Source organism: Siphateles boraxobius, unplaced genomic scaffold, assembly GCF_051911475.1.
Source record: "Siphateles boraxobius isolate OS27281-9 unplaced genomic scaffold, OSU_SipBor_1 130, whole genome shotgun sequence".
NCBI classification, from domain to species: Eukaryota; Metazoa; Chordata; class Actinopteri; order Cypriniformes; family Leuciscidae; genus Siphateles; species Siphateles boraxobius.
In genome coordinates, this window is record NW_027508734.1 from 40422836 (window position 1) to 40444315 (window position 21480).

A 21480-nucleotide genomic window follows, 5' to 3' on the forward strand; every position below is an offset into this window, starting at 1 on the left:
AGCAGCCTGGTCGTTTCTCTTTGTTTCTCTTGGCCGTCTTCTTTTAGCTGAATATGCCACTTAGAAGAGCAAACAGACACAAGAAACAAATACATTATTTAGAGTTTCTGGAAGCAGGCCTAGTATAACCAAAATATACACAATATGCTTTGAATCAACACAGCGTGATCATTATGGCCTGCATGACGTGCTATTTCTGCATGTGAAAAAGCCAAGTAGGTTCTCAAAAAAAAATAGCTTCTGTCATTAGAGTCGTCATGTAGAAACATCATGCCATGTTTAATGTCCTGTAGTTCAAAGATTCAGCTCATGCACGTTAATCATCTGCTAATGAAGGTGAGAACATTGGGCTAATTTAGCGTAGCATGCATGTGACTGAGTACAGGGGAGTTCAGATGCTGCAGCAGGAAATGGAAACATGGAAAGATTTTACACCTTTAACATGAGATTGTTTCCTTAATCTTACTGCGGTTGCTCCACTACGGAAGTAATTAGGATTCAGTTTTTTTTTTCTTGTTTTGTTTTTCTGTGGACTGATTGTATTTTACTGATAGCCCAAAATCAAATGTACATGTAGGTTGGCTGAGCAACCTACATGTTGCTAGATACAATACTTTGTATCTTAAAAGTATTGTGTCTGATCCAGACAGAAGACTTACCGTGAATGACTTCTAGAACATCAGCCCAGGCTAACTGTCTTATTTTCTCATTCCTACACAGTCATAAATAAATAAAAATCTATGTAAATTAAAACAACAACAACAACATTAAAAAACATTATTGGAGTATGTTTTACAAGAAAACACTATTTCAGTCTTTATACAATATTTTTTATGTTTTAATAGAATGTTTTTCTTGCTATTTCTTTCTAATTCATTGTGAGGTTTTCTAGCCATTTCTGAGTGAAAATTGTTTATACACCATTTTTTTGTGTGTGTATATAGCCCCTTCTGTTTGTCCTGATCCTCAACATGTTGACTTTGCTTTGAATTCCATCAATCTTTATGCTTTGAAGATCAGTCAGAGTTGCGTAAGAGGAAAAAATAGCATATTAATTTCCTCTTGGAGAACTAGTGCTGAAGTTGTAATTAAGTGTGCTCAGTTAACCTCTCGGGAGATGAGTGAGCGTCCTTTTTCATCCGTGTCTTTCTATCTCTCTACTCTCTGGCAGTAAGCTTTAAATAAAGATGTGTTGTTAGTATGCAGAATTATGAAAGTATAAAAAATGTATGAATCATTTTGCCCTCACCATTCCAATAAAAACCTACTGTGTGACATGTCTATTAGTCACAATGTAATCTCGTATTCTGATTCTTTTTTGTTTACCAAAATAAGTTTCACAATTCAAATAGCATGTTATTGAATATGACATGTTAATGTATTATGGTCTTTACAGACTAGTTCTGCTACGCTGCTGCTTCAGAGCAAGTACGTAGACATGCTGCTGTGAGCATGTAAAATATGCTGCTGCTTAAATAGACATACATAAATCCTGTTGCAGATAGGCAGGTGGAGCTGGGGAGGTGGAGGGTTTCAGAGGAACTCTGATGGCACGCTGCAGGACTAGCTAGTGGTGCTTTTCCACTGCATGGTATGGCTCGGTACGGCTCGGTTCGCTTTACTTTGGCTCGGTTTGTTTTTCCACTGCAGTTTAGTACCGCTTCAAAGTGTGTGGGATTATAGACTGATCGTTATGGTTGCGCCAAATCCAAACTATGCAAATCCAATGATGCTGGTAGTGACGATCCTCTCCGACCAATCAGTGATCTGCAGTGTTTACACATCACATTTTAGTATTGGTACGGCTTGCTTGGAACCTTAACCGAGGTGGTACTAAAATGGATGGGCAACTCCGGTCCTTGAGGGCCACTGTCCTGCAGAGTTTAGCTCCAACCCTGACAAAAATTATTTTTTAGTAATCCTGAAAACATTGGTTAGCTTGTTCAGGTGTGTTTAATTAGGGTTGGAGCTAAACTCTGCAGGACAGTGGCCCTCGAGGACCGCAGGGCCATGCTTGAGGTACTAGGTACCATACACAGGGGAAAATCCCCCAAAAGTGAGCCGTACCATGCAGTGGAAAAGCGCCATTACAGTAAACAATAAACCATTCTATTTAAATGTTGAGCAAGCAATCTTATTGGCTGCAGGGTTAGCAGAGGCCAATCAGCATTTGCCATGTGGTAAGAGATTCATGACTGAACTAGATATTTCAGCAGTCTATAATATGTAAACAAATTATTCTAAGCAGTCAAATCTAACTCTGGTCAGATAACTATAACGATAACTGCATTAGCATCCACAACAAAAGACGATAATGTTCAGTTTATTATTAAAAGCTTGAGTTCTTTAAAGTCAGTGGATTCTGATTAACTGACAATGCTTTAATCGTTGATCAGTTGAAAAAAAAAAATTTCTAAAAAATGATTCCAACGATATCATTCCTCTGTGTTAGTTGTGGTGTGGAGTGTGGACTTCCCTATTCTCATAGAATTAGAACAATTATTAGTAATTTATTGTTATCATTATAGTTATCATCCTTGGTGTGAACGGGCCTTAAGTCTACAGATGCTGCTGCACTACCAGTAACCAAAAGAGAAAAAACATTGTTCGCTCTATCAATGCATGCTCTTTCTGTTGGGTCTCCAGTATAATTTGTCAGACAGAAAAACATATTAGGTTTGTAATGAATTAATTGTCATGATTACAGGATCGCAAATCTAGTGTTCAGTTGATTCGTTGGATGTCTCCACCTCTCTGCTGCCGTAGTAGGCAAATATATAAAAAGATATGCAAATTGTATCAGTTTTTATTTATGTATCTTTTTTCTCCCCTCCCTCCTTTCCGCATCTCTCTCTCTCTCCCTTTCTCTTGCCCTCACTTCCTCCTTCTATCTGTATCTCTTGTTCTTCTCCCCTCCCTCTGTCTCTCTCTCTGCCAGCCGCCACCAACTTGGACTCGGAGAGCAAACGAACGGCCCACTTCCAATCGTCATGGCAACAGCATGTGAATGTGTTCGGCTCGTGGAGTAGGCCGGAGTGTGTGCAGGAACTGCACCAGGAGGCTCAGCTGAACCTACAGAGTCTGCTTCAAGGTAAGAGAGTCAGCTGCAGGCGCTTCGTCTGTGTGTTACGGTGCCACGATCGTCCCTGCCTGCCTGGATCTGCCTGTGTGTTTTCGTTTTGTTTTTGTGGGTGTGTGTTTTGCTTTTCCTTGCATGCGTGCTGTTTGCCAATATCTTCCACATCCATTCCCATTCTGTGTTTCCCAGTGCGTGTAAGAGAGGCACTATTTGTTTTTCTTTTCCTCCGAGCATCCTCATGTTTTCTCTCCCCTCGTCTCCCATCATTCCCCCTCTATTTCTGACTCATACTTCGTCCTTCCTTATGATCCATTAGATTCATTTCCATTTGTAGAGAATACACACAGTCTCCCTTTCTCTTTTGGCTTTTTCGTTCGCTGAATGAATATGTCAATGCTCTTGACTCCTGTCGCTGTGTGTGTGTGTGACTGTACATGGTTGAATTTCCCTCTTTTATCTCTTTCTTGTTTGATGTCAGCTATTAATATGTTTCTGTGAGGTATGAGATGCTATTCTGGTTTAAAATCAGATCAACTGGGCAGCTGTTGCTTAAACAACAGTGAGTGGGTGGTCAGTGTTTATGAATGTGTGGCACTGCTGTGTGCATAAACAGCAATTTGCCATTGCATATGTCTGTCTGCCATTCAAGGATGTAGCCAAATGTGAAGACTGAGGGGAGCAAGAAAAGTTAAAGACTAAGAAACCCGTTGATTGACTTCATCGAATAGTCAATGTCTAAGCAACTTAAATGTCTGAATATAATCTGAATATTGAGGGAAACATCTCCCCCTCAATGTCTATGGTGGTTATGGCCTGACAGAATATCTTCCTTATGCCTGGTACACATTGTACGATTTTGGGCTGTCCTAGACTAAAGATGACCAATCGTGGTGATTTCTGCGGTCGTGGGTCCTAAACGGTGGTCCTACATCGTACAGAGAGAGAGAATCAAAGATGGCCGTTGTCATGGTCTTGCGACCCATGATAGCCTGCAATAATTTTCTGACAGTGATCATCTTAAAGTGTGTTGGCTTCTACAACCTATGTCTGCTGAATAGCCAATAAAACTGCTAAATGAAATGACATTGATCAACGTGACATGGTGCTAAAACTTAAAACTACTTACCTCCATTTACAAAAATGTCATGCCAAGTTAGCCTCTTCTCCCTAGCCATGACCGCGTCCATATTCTCCTTCCTCTTTTTCTTCCTCTTTTTTTCAGGGCACATAAAAACCACAATTGCTAAAGTGCGATTCATCTTGCTTTATTTGTTTACCAGTAGCACATGCTGATGACGTTTTATTCTTCTATACTAACTTGCGTCGTAGTCTACAATTCAATAGTTGTCCTCATTGTACAGTGTGATTTGTAATGATCTTTTAGGATTGCTGAAATCGCACTGTCTGTAGCAGGCATAAGATATTTATTTCCTGCAACTTTCTGAACAATGTAATTCGGACAACATGTAGTAAACACAGAACTTGTTTTGGAAAGCTCAATTAGTTGCAAAAGTACGTCACATTTTATCTAAAGGCTAATTGGCAGCTTATCTTGAGGACTATGAATATGTGCCTAAGATACATTTGTATCTTCATATAGTTGGTTACTTTGATCTTTTTTGTTGCATGTTCCTCTATTTATAATTTCCTAAAAATTATTATATTATAATAGATTTTGTTTTATAATATAAAATGGTTATCACAATATTTGATGGGGAAACAACACTGTCCTGTCCATCCCTGGTGGGGAAAAAAATGCTAAGTATACTTGCAGCCAGACTAATTTAGTATACTTCAAGTGTGTTAGTTAAACAACTAATTGTGTACTAAGTATATTTTAGTTGGTATTATATTGTTGTAAAGGATCATTTTAAGTGTATTTAGTGTACTTTTGTGTACTAAATTGGAACAACTTCAAATATACTTAGTATAATTTAAGTATATGCCTGTGTAGGGACTAATTACATGCTTGATTAGTGAAATTAAAGTATAATTATTATAAAGTATAGTATAATATATATATATATATATATATATATATATATATATATATATATATATATATATATATATATATATATTTTTTTTTTTTTTATTTTTTTTTTTTTTTTATGGTGATTTGTTTTGTGCAGTTTTTGCCTTTTATTAGGATGGGACAGTTGCTAGACAGGAAGTGAGGTAGGAGAGAGAGAGGGGGAACTGGATCGGGATCTGGATCTGGATCGGGAACTATAATGTATTTTGAAAGTATACTTTCAATGCATTGTTACAATGATCATTTCCAGCACACAGTTAAAGTATACCTAAAATATATTTTTAATGAAGTGCAAATAAATACACCTTTAAAAAATAAACAGAATTTTCACTCCAAGTATATTTTTCTAAAATATAAATTTTTTACATATACTAAAGTACAATTATTTTAAAGATGTTAAAAGTTGTTCTGTAAAAAAAGGTAAAAGCATGATGCTAATATACTTTTAATATATTTAAAGATAGTACAATTGTTAGTATATTTGCAATGTACTATTGAAAAAGGGAATATATTTCGAATACAATAAAGTATACTTTTTTCACTAGGGTTATCTTTCGCTGTCATACTCATATTATGTTTGCAAACTAAGAGGCCCAGCAACATTGAAGAGATCAGGCATCCATATTGCTTAAGCTACTGCCCAGATACAAACTGCCTAAAAATTGACAAGAAAAGGGGCATTGTTGCTCTTGACCTCTTCCACTCCTCTACTGCATACACAAGACAAGGAGTGACCCATATTTAATAAATGGTTGGTTTTCAGTGAGCATCTTGTTAGGCGATGCTTTGAGGTCATTCATGACCACTCATACACGCTTGAGTGGTTGGCATCTTGTCTAGGCGAGCCATTTGATTGGCTGATAAGAATGGAGATTTCTGAGTCCCATTAGTTTTACTGACTGGCCCAAGATCAGGTCAGGGGAGGGGAGGGTGTGTTTGAATGAAAAACCTTCTCTCCTCTCACACACTCACACTCACACTCCCTGTTGCTTCTGGTACCCTCTCCCATACATCATCTTTGAAGTTTTGATATGGTCTTTGAAGCCTACCCTTCCACAGAGGCTTGTGTGATCCAACCACTGTTTTGGTGAGTTCTGACTCTTTATCTAGTTTACTTTCTTCTCTCTTGGTTAGAACTTACTTTAGTATGACTTTCCATGAATGCGTAGCTGCATTCATTGTGTTTCTAACGTTGTGCATATATTTAAATTAACATGATTAACTTTGCTGAACTATTTGAGATCACAAAACCGTTCAAAAGTTAGAGGATGGTTTTTGAAAGAAGTCTCTTATCCTCACAGTCACCAAGGCTTAATTTATTTAATAGAAATATACACTTATATTGTGAAATATTATTACAACTTAAAGGAACTTTTTTTTCTATTTTTCTATTCTATTTTCTAAAAAATAATTTGCAAAGCTGAATTTCCCAGTCTTCAGTGTCACAGTGAAATCATTCTAATATGCTGATTTGCTACTTAAGAAATATTTCTTGTATTATCAATGTTGAAAACAGTTGTGCTGCTTAATATTATTTGGAAACTGTGATGTTTTTTTTAGGTTTCTTTGATTAAGAAAAAGTAAAAAAAAAAAAAAAATAGCAGTATCTATTTGAAATTATTTAAAACTATTTAAAAGTCTTTACTGTCAATTTGATTGATGTAATGCATCCTTGCTAAATACAAGTATTGTTTAAAAAAATCGTATTGACCCCAAACTTGAATGGTAGTGTAGATATAGTGGGAAGGTTATTGCTTTAATATTATATTAAAGAGGAATTTGCTTTGTGGTTTGTGTGTAGAATTCTTTGTATGTTGGCCAGTGTTTGCAGAAGTTGGTCTTGTTACAGCTGCTGGAAACTAAAAGTCATAACGCATTCCATAACACAACCCTCTTTTTTATATTTCACTTTGCTTTCCTTGGGATTTTACACATCAGATTACATGGTTTGGTCCATCAATCTTTGCAGGGCATTCAGCACAAGTGTTTCCCTGAGTAACTTGAGGTCTAAGGCTAACTGCAGGATTGTCTTTCTGTGTATCTCATTAGTGTGGCAATTTGAAAGCCATATGGTCAAGTATCATTCCTGGAATAGAACTCTCTTCATTCGGCATGATAAATAAAATCCCAACACAAATTCTAAAGTTGTGCATGTAACAATGCACAGCTGTAGGCTGTAGTTTTGCTGCAGTCTCACTCTCATTTTAGTGGAGGTTTAGGATTTCAGATGTGTGCTCTGTTCTGCTCCGTCCCAGCATGTGAAGAGGACTCTACTCAACAAGGCTAAACTTGGGGCTTGGGGCTATTGTTGACTCCGGAGGTATGCCATTGTCTTAGACAGCCCACCATTGCTAGGCAACCCCAAGTCTAAGAGTGCGACATCGGAGTTCGGAACAAGAGGGATCAACCCCCCCACCCCACAATTACACACACCATATTATTGAGGACTATTGATAGACTGAATGCTTTTTATACTAACATTAACATTTTATACTAAAGATAACATTTACTCTTACCTTACCCCTCAACCTAACCCTTAAAGAATCCTGTCGACATTTTTAGATTTAAATCACAACATGATTTGGCCGATTTAAGAGCCTTTCAAGTAGAGGACAACTTAAATGTCCTCACAAGCCAGTCGGCCCTATTTGACATTTGAAGACATTTGTGAAAGTTCACCTCTCACGAGTATAGAGAAACCAGTACACAGTTACTGATCTGTAAAGGATAGAGACTTGGATAAGTGAAGAACAGTGTTTTTGTGTGTGTGTTTTTGAGTATATAGTGGGAGGGGTGAAAGAGAATGTTTTGGGGGATTAAAATGGCTACAAGAATGGGGTGGGGTCTTGTGAGGGGAGTCCTTGGAATGAATGCAATGGTAATCATTCTGTTTACAAGAGCCCTAGGGAACATTTCTGACAAAGAGGGAGAGAGATTTCATTAATTGATTTCAGTGTGTCTAAGTGCTGTTGGCTGCTACCTTTAAAACTAGCATGTTGTGTCTGTGTCTACTCAGATTTTGAGGAGCAGTTGTATGATAACAGAGTGACAGGACAGACATTCAGACACCCTTCCTCTCAGAGCTCGGAGGACACGTCAACCACTCTCAGCCGATCCCCTTCCTCGCTCAACAACAAGAAGACGGAGTTCGTTTTTGTGGTAATGCTTTCTTTTTAGCTCTTACACCAATGAAAGTAGGGTTTTACTGGGCATTTTGAGGTCACTGTATTCTGACTTGTGTGCCACCAACAAACTTATTTGTTTGCTGAAAAAGCATTCATCTTTTGTATAAAGTTTGCAAATCTAATTAGATGTGGTTTGTCCCCTGAGTGGAAACAGCTACAGGCTTCTCTGAGTCAGTGGTTTTGAGTGCGTAAACAAACAGTAGTTTAGAAATCCTGCAAAATCATTTACTAAAAAAAAATATAATATCCCAAATTCAGTGTTTAAATATAAAGGAACTTATTTATTATTAATTATGAATGATAATTCGTTAGTACCAGATTTACCAATTCTGCTATACATGCAGATTTATACTTAATACTTAAGCATACCATACTTAATAAACCTCAAAATCCATATTCAGAAATGGTTAAGCATTTGAATAATTACATAATTCATTACAAATTATTTCTCTCTTTAGCCTGCAAATAAGCAGGTGTGTGAGGATGAGACTACAACTTTAGGGGTTCGGGCGCAGGACCCGACCCCCTGCGGTTCAGAGAAGTCCCTTCTTGGCTGGAATGCCTCACTGAGTCCAGCTGTTGCAGAGAAACCTCGCTGGTACCTGGGCCGACATACTCCAGCTCACCTTGTACCCATTGAGATCACAGGTAAAGGTGACTTGGAATACCGTCATGTTGAGTATATCTGTATGTTTTTAAAGTCTTTTTATAGTCTCCCAAATACGGCCTGTTTGAAGGTGACATTGATGTGTTAAGAACTTTGTTGCTAAATGTTTTACAACATTTCTCCATTTTATTAGCTGTATTAAAGTTTGCCTTTTTGATGGAATGAGTGTATATTATGGAGTATGACTATGGAGTTTTAACTGTGTACAGCTGATGTTCTGTACAATTTGGGAAAGAAACTCAAGCATGACATAGACTGAACAATTGTGTATCCCCAATAAGAAAGTCCTTGGTCGCTTGAAATAGTTCTGGATGTTTTTGGTCTTGCAAATCATATTATTATCATCAACATCATCACAGGCAACCCCATTTCTTAGTTCTAATGCTCTCTTTCCTAAGAGTTTACACACCAGATAAGATTGCTTGCATTCACATTTTATATGTACTTTAAATGTTAAAGCATTTGCTCCTTTATCAAACTTTCACCCTATTTTTTTGTTTTGTTTAAAGCTCTTGTTGTAGTGGTGCTCTTGCTCTCCTTCCCTCTCTCTCTCTGTCTCAGCTGTCCCACACCCATCTCTCTAATTCTCCCTCTTGACTACCTTCCTGTTAGCCTCTCTGTCCTGGACACAGTGGAGAGTTGGTTGGATCCATAAACACAGATAATGCTGTGCTTAGGCAGCCTGGAGTCTCATTTCCAAAGTGGTGCTGTTCTTCACCCACTAAAGATAATGAACAGGTAGCTGTTGCCATGGCAACATGCAGCTCTCCCTCCTTCGCTTAGCTTGGAGGTGCAGAAAAAGCTGCATAGAGTGAGAGACAGACAGAAAGTGAATGAGTAAGAGAGAGATAATTGTAGCCGATGGGTGGGAGCAACAGGGATGGAGGAAGAAAGATTTTTTTCATGTTTTGTTGGTATTTTCATGAATGAAGCTAGCTCACGTGTTGGGAGCAAATGAGGTTTTGTTGGGTGTTTTCGGAGAGCTGTTTTCTGAGAAACAAAAGGGGTATCCATGTAAAGAACTGGACTTAATTAGCACATTATGTTCAGCTCCTTTCATCATTGCAGAATGGTGGACCATTTATCACAGCACTCCCTCATGCACCCGATGTTTAAAATTATTAAACACCCAGTCCAATGCAGTTCTTGAAAACACATCAGTGTTGTATTATCCCACTGAAAGGAAAGAAAGTTACATAGATCTTCCATTGGATAGTCCTTAGTCAATGCCTAGGTCTTGTTTTGATGTATTATCCAGTGTCCATTGTCTTATTTCATTTCTCCAGATCAATCTGGCACCATGATCAAGTCTCCAGCTAACCATCTACCTCATGTTGGCTATTGCTTTTATCCATAATATACTTTTTTCTTCATAAATTTACCAAAATGCTTGTCATTGCATACTCAGCTCTGATTACGCGGTCATGGCTAATGTTTTTCAGCCCAGTCATAACATGTATAGAATAATGTAGCTTTTATGTAGCCATTTTAAGGTCATAAAAATAATTAATAAAAATTCAAATTTATCTGACTGAAGACTGTCAGTTAGCCTGACAGCTGGTATCTCATATCTTGCCTCAGGCCAGAGCTTTGATAAGCACTCCGCACGGCACAGCGAACTGCGGGCCCCCTTTAGAACTGATTCAGCGGTCAACCCAAAAACCGTTCGCCGCCCAAGGAGTGTGGTTGCAGGCCCTGATGTCACGCTGCACTGCCAAGGTGACTAAAAGGAAGTTAGGCAAGTTACTGACAGGGTCTTAGAGTGCAAAAAGAAATAATCAGGAAAAGGACAATGGGCACTGACCAATGACTTGTATCTAGAGTAATTTGTAAATCTAAAATCTAATATTTGTTACAGCCACACAGAAGCTATGACAAAATTTCACACAGATTGTAATTTAGTTTAGCTAACAATGTTCTGATTGAAATACATCTTTCAGAATCTTTACAAACATTCTACTTATCTAAGAATTAAGGACTAAATTCTCTTTTTAAACAATTTTTTTAAAACTATTTTGTCTTTAGGTGACAGCAAAATTCTTGCTGTTGATCTAATACAAGGTGCCTGTTCCCCTGGATCCTCTCAACCCAGATCTTTGGAGCCCACCACCGAAAACACGGACCAACAGCATATTCCCCTTCGGAAGACCCAGAGCGACCTGGAGTACAGTGTTCCCCCATCCCCGAAGACCCCATCAGGCATGATGGATCATGCCACTCTGATGTGCCCAAGCCCCTCCTGGAATGGCCCAAAAGGTTCCACTTTCTCTCCTTCCTGGAATGACTCCTACAACTATTCTTTGCTTACGAGCTCTGCTTCCAAGCAGCCAATTTCTAAAACTGGAATGTTAACACCTGGAGGTGAAGGAGGTGAAGGAGGTGGTCGTATCTGTCCATCCCAGACCAGTTCAGGCCTCTCCATGAGTTCAGGGTCGCACTCCAGTTCCTTCACCTCCATCTCAGAACCATGTGGGCACCGGGTGTACAGTGTGTTCACACAGGGGAGTGGGGTTGCCATAGTGAAACGGAATGACACAGAGGGGACAGCTTCCACTGCAGTCACGGGAAATACCAAAAGTGAGCAGGAGAAGAGATCAGCCCGATCCAATATATTCAGGTTCCGTGAACGTTCACTTTCAACACCAACAGACTCTGGATCATTTTGCTCAGCAGATAATATATGTTCCCCAGGTGAAGCTGTCCCTGTCGTTCCAGAGGGTGAGAGTTATGCCCTGCTATATCCAAGCAATAGCTCGGAGGATAGCACGAGCACTGATAACGTCTCTGTGACCACAGGTTCAGACTTTTTTACAGATAGTCGACTGAGGTCCCGCTCACGCAGTATCTCACTAAAGAAATCTAAGAAAAAGCCACCGCCTCCAGTACGAAGTGTATCTCTGATGAAAAACCTATCAGAGGTTGGAGGAATGGGCTCCTACCACAGTGAAGGGTGCTTCAGGGATGGCAGACCCAAGAGTCTCTTTATCCCTCGAGATCACCATATTCAAGATTCCTTCCAGCCTGAGTTCCTGATTGCCAAACCTGAGGACGACACAGATCAAGCCCGCAGTATTTTGGAGACATCTTCTGATATTTCTCAGCCTGCTGACAGGGAAACAGAGCTTGGATTTCCTCCTCACTGGCAGCTCAATGAGTGGAAGTCCAACAACGATCCCTACCGCTCACTGTCGGGTTCAAGCACAGCCACAGGTACCACAGTGATTGAGTGCATGAAGGTGCGGGGCAGCTCAGAATCCCTGAATTCACCCTCAACCTCACGAGCCACGTCTCCATCCCAGCTCTCAATTGAGGCTGAGACCAAGGTATCCCCCTTCAAGCCCCCATGTCTCATGTCTCCATCCAGTGGCTACTCAAGCCAGTCTGAAACTCCAACCCCAACTATATCAAACACCCTCATCACTGGACCTTCTCCAGTTGGCTGCAAGATGCGGCCAAAGATTCCAGAGCGGAAATCTTCCCTCCCAGCTTCTGCAAAGGATAAATCACGGTCACGTCTTTCATTTGAACTACCTACAAACTCTCAACTGGATTTGTCCTCTGTCAAACCCAAGCCTAAAGCCAGCCGACGCCATTCTGACACATCTACAGCCAACAAACCAGGTAAACTAAGCCCCAGTCAGTCTTCTCTGCCTGTGGTTACCACAACAGACTTGCGAAACATCCGCCTTCGTTCAGTAAGCCGCTCAGAACTTGAGGACAGTCCTGATGGCTCTTCTGACATTATAGAGGAAGAGCAAATTCGAGATATCAGCCCTCCTATCACCCCCTCTAACACAAAACAGTCAAAGCCACCAGTTGCAATGAAGCCGCCTCTACCTAAACGACCCATGAATTTGATGCTTAAATCTCCCTCATCGTCCCCTCTGGCACTTGAATCTCCTCCATCTTCCCCTGTGGACCGACCCATGCCTGTGGGTAACATCTATATGGTTGTAAGAAAGCCCAAACCTAAACGTCCAGCTCAGTCATCACTCAGCACATCTGCAATAGCCTCTCAAGAGCCACTCCGCACCTATGTACCTCCTCTCCCCGAGTTTGACCTGGAGCATGGGATTCCCATTGAGGAAGATCTTCCATCCCCAAGTAGCCCAGAGAGAGAGGACAAATGTAAGACCCTTCCAAGTAGAATGACAATATCCTGTTTAGCAGAATTAGACAAAAGAAAGCCTAAGGTACCTCCTCCAGTGCCCAAAAAACCCAATGTCCTTCTTCTGCCCTCTCCAAGCAGCCAGACCAATGGCGGTGCAGAGAGGCAAACTCTGCTTTCCGATAGCATCTCCCAGTCACCTACAAGTCCATCAACATCTGAGATTGAGGGAGATTTGCTTAAAGATGAAGATCAAGAGGATCCTGCAAAGCTAATTTTACATGGAAACCATAAATATTCTGAAAGTTATGAGACCTTTGAAAATCAGGAGAATGATGTGGTAGTTGAAGAGGATAGTTCAAAAGATTCAGGTTCTCAACAAATTACGGAAAGAGAGACACCTCCAGCAGAGACAGTAAAAGGTTAAACATTTTTTAAATTTTCAGTTAAGATGTTAATTTAAACAAATACTGTTTTATTTAGGTATAGTCAGTTTGTGGTTTAATTTGTGTTCTTTTAAAAATTCTGCTCCATAGAAACTTATGCAGAAACAGAAATATTGGAAGAGAACAACTCTGCAGTTGACAAGACCGAACTACACATTACAGAGGAAACAGACGACGATGTATCTGGCCACACACCCACAACTCATACCACTGAGGACCTCTTCACCATCATTCACAGGTACAGAATTGGTTTAACATTCACATTGATTCATTTAACTATTTCTGTCTGACCAAAGTTACTCACAGTTGGGTGTAATCTAGCATAATGAGCACACATGCGGATATGGTCTTTTACCTGATGTCAGGAGCGATGTCTTCTAGTGCAGTGGTAACAACTTGCATTTTTTTATATAAAAGTCATCTTGTAAATCATTTTTGTCAATTAAAGATGTATTAAAACTATTCACAAATTAACAATAACTCTTCAGGTAATTTTTTTTTACTTTTTACAGTTTATATACTCGATATGTTTCGGAGAGACTGTTTTGACTATTTAGGTTTTATATTTTTTTCTTCTACAAAGTACTATTCCTGCCTCTGTGGAAATAATTTTATTTCATAGTAATAATATATATATATATATATATATATATATATATATATATATATATATATATATATATATATATATATATATATATATATATATATAATGATATATCTATGTTTTGCTGGAAACAATTTTTTCCAAGACACATTTCTGTGGGTATTTGACCGTTTAGGCTCAAACTCGAAGCCCAAAGTATACTTTACTTTTTTGTGTTTTGCTTCGTCTCAGGGTACACACACAGCACGCTGCCTATACTCTACGTGTTCAAGTACTCAATTGATTTCTCTTTCGTGGCTTAATAGACTGCATTTTACAACAATACATTACTGATTTGGATGTTAAGTTTGACTTTTTTGGGAAGGACGAAAGTGCACAGCTATAAATGAAAGGGGTGCATAATTTATATTTATATGATAAAATGAGTGCATTAAACAATTATTATTATATATTTTCACAATCGTTGGAATCCAAAATTGAAATCTGAAATACAATTTGATTATTCAACCATTCATATCTGATCTCATCGTAAACTCTGTGAATTCATATCACTGTATCACTGGGATACACAGCATATGTCTCAAATCTGGCCCTGGATGTCCACTACCGTAATTACTGTTTTAATTACTCTGATTTCTTTTGATTATTTTCATTTCTTCTATGTAAAGCACTTTGAATTACCACCGTGTATGAAATGTGCTATATAAATAAACTTGCCTTGCCTTGCCTTACCTGGCAGAGATTAGTTCAAGCCCTGATTAAACTCGCCTACCTATTATTTTGAGTAACTCAGAAGACCTTGATTGGTTTGATTGAGCTTGCTCATGAGTCTTTGAATAGGGTTGAAGATAAGCCTGCAGGGCAGTGGCCCTCCAGTGCCAAATTTGAGGGACCCTGCTGTAAACTTTAACAAAACTTTTTTATTATTCTGGCTTTCCTAGGTCAAAGAGGAAAGTTCTAGGTCGCAAGGAACCCACAGATTCTTTTGGAAGCAGGCAGTGTCTGGTCTCACCCGTGAAAAGCAGTAGCTCAGACCTCCGAACTCTGGGCCTTGGGACCACTCCTAGGTCAATCTCACGAAATGAAAACTTTATGGCTCTTCTCCAGAAGAGGAGCAGCAAAGCCAGCAGTGGGACCCGAGTTTCTGCCATGGAGTTGCTGAAGAGCACAAACCCCTTGGCACGACGAGTCACTGAGTTCTCTCAGTCACAACCAGATGGGAGCATGACAAACACACCAAAACCAGCTCAGCAGGACCAGTGATTCCACTTGTCGAGAACCACATGCTGGCTATCAATATGGCTGGTTTTCCCTATGCTCCACTGCCCATCTAAATGGTTTCATTTACAAAGACCTCATGCTGAAGGAAATTAAGTGGGTTTGAGTTGTTGCTTTCAGAAAAGGGGATCACACTGATGATGTAAGATTGTTGTGGAGTATAGTCAGTATTAAAGGAAACTGAACCCACCACTGATACAAAATTCTGGCGTAGAAATCTGCTATTTTGGAAATATGAATGCGATGATGAAACTCTTGAATCGAAACTGCATCAAGAAATATTTTCAAGACTGTTCACTATTTTAGGAGCCCAGCCTATATTTGTGGCCAAAGCCTGCTCTGCCCATTTCAGTGGTGGACTAGAAAGTGTCTTAGTAGGATAATTGTGTTTTAAAAGAGAGAGAGACATTCTCACTCCCACAGAGAGAGAAACATTCCACAGAGGTTGTAAGCAAGGTCTGGTACCCCTAAAAAATGAAGCACTTTCACCAGTACAGGAACTAGTTTACATGACAAAAAGCTATATTTGTTATTTTCCCTTGTTTCTTTTTCGGTGTTATTTTTTCAAAAGATATGAAAGGCCATATAAATGTCTTCTTGAGTTTATTTAATCTGTACAAAACTATGTATACGACATATAAATATATATATATATATATATATACGAAAATGTAACTGCTTGATCAAAGACGCAAGGGACACAACGCTGTCCATATCTGTGACAATTCTTGGGAAACTGCCTATTATTTTATAAGCTCACAGCACACAATGGATTGAAGTGGTCATATTGAACCATCATCATGCAATACACATGAAGCCACATCTAATGATCTTCCCACACTACAACAAGTGTAAACAGACAGCATATAGCTATAATTGTGCCCAACATACAACCAATCAAAATTGACATAGTCAAAAAATACCTTAGAAAAGAACATTTGTTGACGGTACAAAATGACGGAATAAAACCGGAAGTGGGAGACAAGGGAGAGGACACTGGGCTACAGAAGAGGGGCAAGTAAGTGTTACCACAGAGTCATTGGTTTGGTGCTGGCCGTACATCGCGTCAAATCTCTCAGGGGTTTCTTTGCAGCTCAAACCCTCGTGGCTTCACAGAGATTTTACTCGTCAACACAAAGTATCAGGGACGAGATTTGCTAAGGCCTACGGATGGTAAAATATGACAGGATTGATACATCTCTCATTCTTGCCCCCACATCCCAGAAAATTAGACAGCTCTAAATACCACAATTCCAGATCATCTCACTAGACAGGATAATTCAAAACCAAGAGCAAAGCTTCTCAATTTATGTCCATTTCAAACTATGCATCAAAGCTGAATCAAACCTGCCCTTCTGTCTGCACTGGCAGTAAACGCCTGTGAATGTTAAGAAAGGGTGTGGCAGAGCTCAACAACACTTTATGTTTAGATTCAATTTTTGACCAAAAAGAACATAGTAGAAAATACTTTTTTAATGGTTGCCCTCCATGCAACTGGAAGACCGGATTGTAGATCGATGTTTGAATGCACAAAAACTTTGCAGACTTTGATCACTTGTGGTAATTTACTCAAGAACTCAAGTAGGTCATCTGTGTTAACTAACCACCATCCTACTTTAAGGGAATTTTGGAGACTACTGCAGACCGAAAATCTACAACAGGCAGCCGCAGAGACTGAAACTTCAGAGACTGCTTCTTCTTACCATTCCATATGAAGCTCCCCTTCCTCATGTGACTGTTCTTCTGGCTCCCAATCAGACAATGGACAGAAACCTGGTGCTATTGAGCCAGAGCGCCCTCAGCAGTCCAGGAAGTGTTTGGCAAAAATCTGTTCTAACTCTTGATATTCATCTTCTCAGACTAGTCGTTCAGGTATTCCGACAATATGAAAAGCATAACGTGAAAAAAGAGACAGAATACCACCACATTAAAATAGTGTGTGACACTTGTTTTAAATATTTAGTGAATGAAAAAAAAGTCAGACAACCAGTGTTTATTTGCCTTGTACTCTGGCGTGAAGCCTCTGTGTTTTTAAATGCCTTGGTATTGCACTTCCGTAGAAGTATGCAGAGTTTCTTTTACTCTTTTTAGGATTTACTACTATGATATTTATCACTACTCTTGTGTACCCTGTGCTTAACCCTATAAATGTCAACAGTATTCTCACAGGTACATGCAGAGGAGAGAGGGAGGAACAGTGGAAGGAGAAGGGGCAAAACAAAATAGAGAAATGTACCTTAGTGGACTGTTAGAAGCCCTGTGCATCACTAATGTAAATCCCACGGAGGGGAGACAAGTATCCATTGGAGAGACATACTTTTATTTAGTATGACATGAAAAAGTGACAAATTCCTCTCTAGAGTTTCACTGACTTCACTCAAGCCATTTTCTGCTCATCTCCCTTTTCCTCGCATAACCGATAGGGGTTCATTATGAATCACATTTTGGTATACAGAGTGAAATGTGCCAACTACGGGAGAAAAAAGTCCAGAACAAGTTTGCTTTGCTAACAACCATCTGGTTGCTGTCAAGTGAAGCCAACGACTTTTAATCAATTCTTGTCATCGCAAGTTGACAACTCCCGCTTCACGCATTGCCAGATTGAATGGGAAAAGCTTTAAAAATTGCAGATTGCCCTTGTTCTTTGGGAAGAGAAAAAAAAGACAGGATGGGAAGGTTCCTCAATGAAAATTATATTTTTGTTAATTTTTTCCTTGGAAAGACATTTTAAAATGTACATATTATAGACCTCACCTTCCAGCAGAAATGAAGGTTGCTGTGGGATCTTTAATCAGCTGCAGTATGTCTTGCCTATGTGGTAAAAGGTATATCATTAAAATAAATTATTTTTCTTGCATAACAGTCCTTTGCAGTTGTGGAGTTCTTTATCTCTTTAAAACTATACGACATTCATTCCTTTTTTTCCCTTTTCTTTTTCAAAATCCATAACTGATTTTCAGTCCATTTCCATAAGAGTGTGAGGTATTGGATAAGATTTCCCTTCCAAACTGAGAAGCACACAAAACATTCTGTTAGTAATTTTACAACTTATGTAATGACTTCCATTATGAGAAACCTGAGCAATATTGCCCCCTTGTGGGTTTATTTTCACTCTCCGTTTCTGCTTTATCAAACTTCTGCAGCGCTCACCTCAATAGCAACCACAACCACCGCGGTACTTTCATAAACACCTGTTTTTCGCTTTGCACTAGAAAATGCTTCTGACCCATTAGCCTATCGTGTGCCTAAAACAAAGGTCGCTGAGGTATTTTGATCTAACATCATTTTGTAAATGTTACTCAACATTTACAAAATGATGTTAGATCAAAATACCTCAGCGACCTTTGTTTTAGGCACACGATAGGCTAATGGGTCAGAAGCATTTTCGATCAGACAGTTCAAATTTTAGGGGTCAATAAGATTTATGCTAGATGGCTTTAGCCTATTTATTTGATCACAAATACCGTAAAAACAGTAATATTGTGAAATATTATAATTTAAAATAATGTTTTCTATTTAAATATATTTTAATGGTATCATTATGTATATAATTAATTTGTTCCTGTGATGGCAAAGCTGCAGTTTTTGCATCATTACTCCAGTCTTCAGTCTCACATGATCCTTCAGAAATCATTCTAATATGCTGATTTGATACTATATATAATTATATATATATAAATAATATTCATTATTATTATTATTATTATTATTATTATTATTATTATTATTATTATTATAATTATCAATGTTGACAACAGTTGTGCTGCTTACAGGTTGGGTAGGCCATTTTTTCATGTTTTGTTATTCTGGTTGAAACTGTTCCAAATATTTTTTTAAAATTACATATATTGTCTGTGGAAGTCTCAGGACCATGTAATGTTTGTCTAATCATTGCATTCGGTCCGACAGCTTGTCAACATAATGTATTTGTTGTACACTCACCGAGCGCTCCAAACAAGCAGCAGCTGCCCTTTACATTTCCTCCTGAACCAAAACAACAAGCTTATGCTACATTCATGCCATGTCGTAACCGTAATTTAGAGAAAGCAACCCGTGACGTTCCACCTGGAGCTGTTCACGTCCTCGGAATTGGATTTATGCGTTTCTATAGCAACACTATCAACATTATTCTAATGTAATGTGCTTGAGACATGAGGTAATTTAGCGCCGTCTCTTTATGATGTTTTGCTGAATCTGCTCTTCCTGTCCGTGACATGTTTTGGAGGAGGCGTGGCTTTGGAGACTCTCTGAAGGGAGGGTGGGATCTTATGCTTTCAATGTTAGCTTGCTATTGCTAGCCGCTCCAAAATTGCCTACCCTACCTTTAAAGGGGTCATCAGCTGCCCATTTTCCACAAGTTGGTATGATTCTTTAGGGTCTTGATTCTTTAGGGTCTGGTTTTGGTGTGTCTTTAAGAAAGTGTTATTTTTTCAATGGGTTTTTCAAAGCTTTTTCAAAGCTTTTTATATTGTTTTGCTTATGGCTGGTCTGTACAGAGTACAAAAAGTTATTTAGGCCATTTATGAGCATGCATTAAGTGTCTTTACAGAGGACTTTGAGCATGCCTTTTGCAACTTATTTGACAGCATAGTAATATAATTTTTTTGTAAATGTGACAAACTATTACAGGGGCCATAAAATGTTAAAGAGATCAATGTCACTAAGGCAGATTTTTGTTTAAAGATTTTTTTCCCCTTCTTTCTTTGTTTAACACACAAGATGACACACTCACCATCAACTATTAAAAATGTGATCAAGATATTGTAAGTACTTATTCTAGAATTTCAATCAGATCAAATAGGTCATGGAGCAAAGTTCAGCTATAATACTGCAATTACTACTGAGATAAAAGCTGGACCGACTTGAACCTTCAGACCTTTTTATGGCATGCACATTTAAGGAGGTTGTAATGGGAGGATAAGTGAGACCTGATCCCAGCCATCGGCACAGCCCATACTAATGCATTCCCAGTGCTTCCTGGTGCTGCATCAGAGAGAAGTCTGAGAGCTTGTCAAACTCTGAGCAGTCAGTGGCACATTTCCTGTTGTTGACAGGCGAGGAGAACAGCAGAAGGCTGCGCTTAGCTGCGTGCAGGGACTTGCATTTTATCAGCTGGAGTCCACACACACACACTCTTTCACAGGAAGAGCTGCTATCACTTCTCACATACACAGACGCAGAGGAAGCACTGACACTGAACCTCTTACCAACGGCCCAGAAACAGGAGCTGCTCCACAGGTGGACTGGCTCCCTCCATCAAGAGTCTGACTGAAGAAAACAAGTGGGAACTGCTTTGTTATTTGTTGCGTTTTCACCTGATCTGAGTGTATCCAGGAGGTGTAATGGTTTTGTTCTACATGGGATCGGATAAAACCTCATCTATAGTCATGCAGCCTGAGGACCCTGTTCGTCAGGACATGCAGTTCTACTATGTGGTGAGTGGGGGAATTACCTACAGTCGTATGCAGATGTGTACTAACGCAGCGTCAAACTATATGATAATGTTCTATATCAAAAAAGTAAAAAGTGTAAATCAAAGGTACTTTGATGCTGTCACTGCACAGTATTTATAATTTCCTGCAAAGACTCATTATCAATAACACAAGCTCTCTAACGTGTGCCTAGTTGTAAGCAACCTACATAATGGTTGTTCCACTGAAATATTAATATCTCTGGCTGTAAATGACTGTAAATATTAATTATTTAAGGCATCAGACCTTTGTTAATATAAGCCTATTTAGGGTCAGCAGTATTGGTAAACATGCTATTAACCAGGTTGTCTGCATCTGGCGATGCAGAGATCGCAGGTTCAGCTCTGGATGTCCTGCATGTGGACCGAAGAGTTGAAAATCCTGGCACTGTTGTGCTGGACATTTAACTGCAAATTGCTCCACAAGGACCGTCCTTGCAAAAGGTTTCTGCTAAATGACCTGTAATGAAGTTTAAAATCAATTCAGAATGAAGGCTTTGTTTCTAAAGGTTGATTTATTAGGTTCTTCACCTGTTGGGTCAAACCAATCTGAACAGCTCAAATTTAATTAAACTCATTGGGACATCACATGAGCTAATGAGCAA

The 21480-nt window shown here is 39.1% G+C and overlaps 2 protein-coding genes across 7 annotated transcripts in view; both read left to right on the forward strand.

Annotated features, from left to right (window-relative positions):
• nhsl2 (NHS-like 2) overlaps positions 1-15608 on the forward strand; it is a 67425-nt gene extending 51817 nt beyond the window's left edge. For 2 of the 3 annotated variants that reach the window (XM_077229481.1, XM_077229483.1), the window contains exons 2-8: positions 2939-3091; positions 8131-8273; positions 8758-8947; positions 10548-10685; positions 10992-13496; positions 13611-13758; positions 15069-15608. In XM_077229481.1, coding sequence (XP_077085596.1) covers positions 2939-3091; positions 8131-8273; positions 8758-8947; positions 10548-10685; positions 10992-13496; positions 13611-13758; positions 15069-15390 — 3599 coding nt within the window. In that variant the 3' untranslated portion in view covers positions 15391-15608. The remainder of the gene's footprint in view (positions 1-2938; positions 3092-8130; positions 8274-8757; positions 8948-10547; positions 10686-10991; positions 13497-13610; positions 13759-15068) is intronic. The other variant, XM_077229482.1, reaches the window with a different exon arrangement.
• Positions 15609-20387: 4779 nt separating this feature from the next.
• arhgap36 (Rho GTPase activating protein 36) overlaps positions 20388-21480 on the forward strand; it is a 37249-nt gene continuing 36156 nt past the window's right edge. The window contains exon 1 of one of the 4 annotated variants that reach the window (XM_077229490.1): positions 20388-20840. In XM_077229490.1, coding sequence (XP_077085605.1) covers positions 20748-20840 — 93 coding nt within the window. In that variant the 5' untranslated portion in view covers positions 20388-20747. The remainder of the gene's footprint in view (positions 20841-21480) is intronic. The other 3 variants (XM_077229489.1, XM_077229495.1, XM_077229492.1) reach the window with 3 other exon arrangements.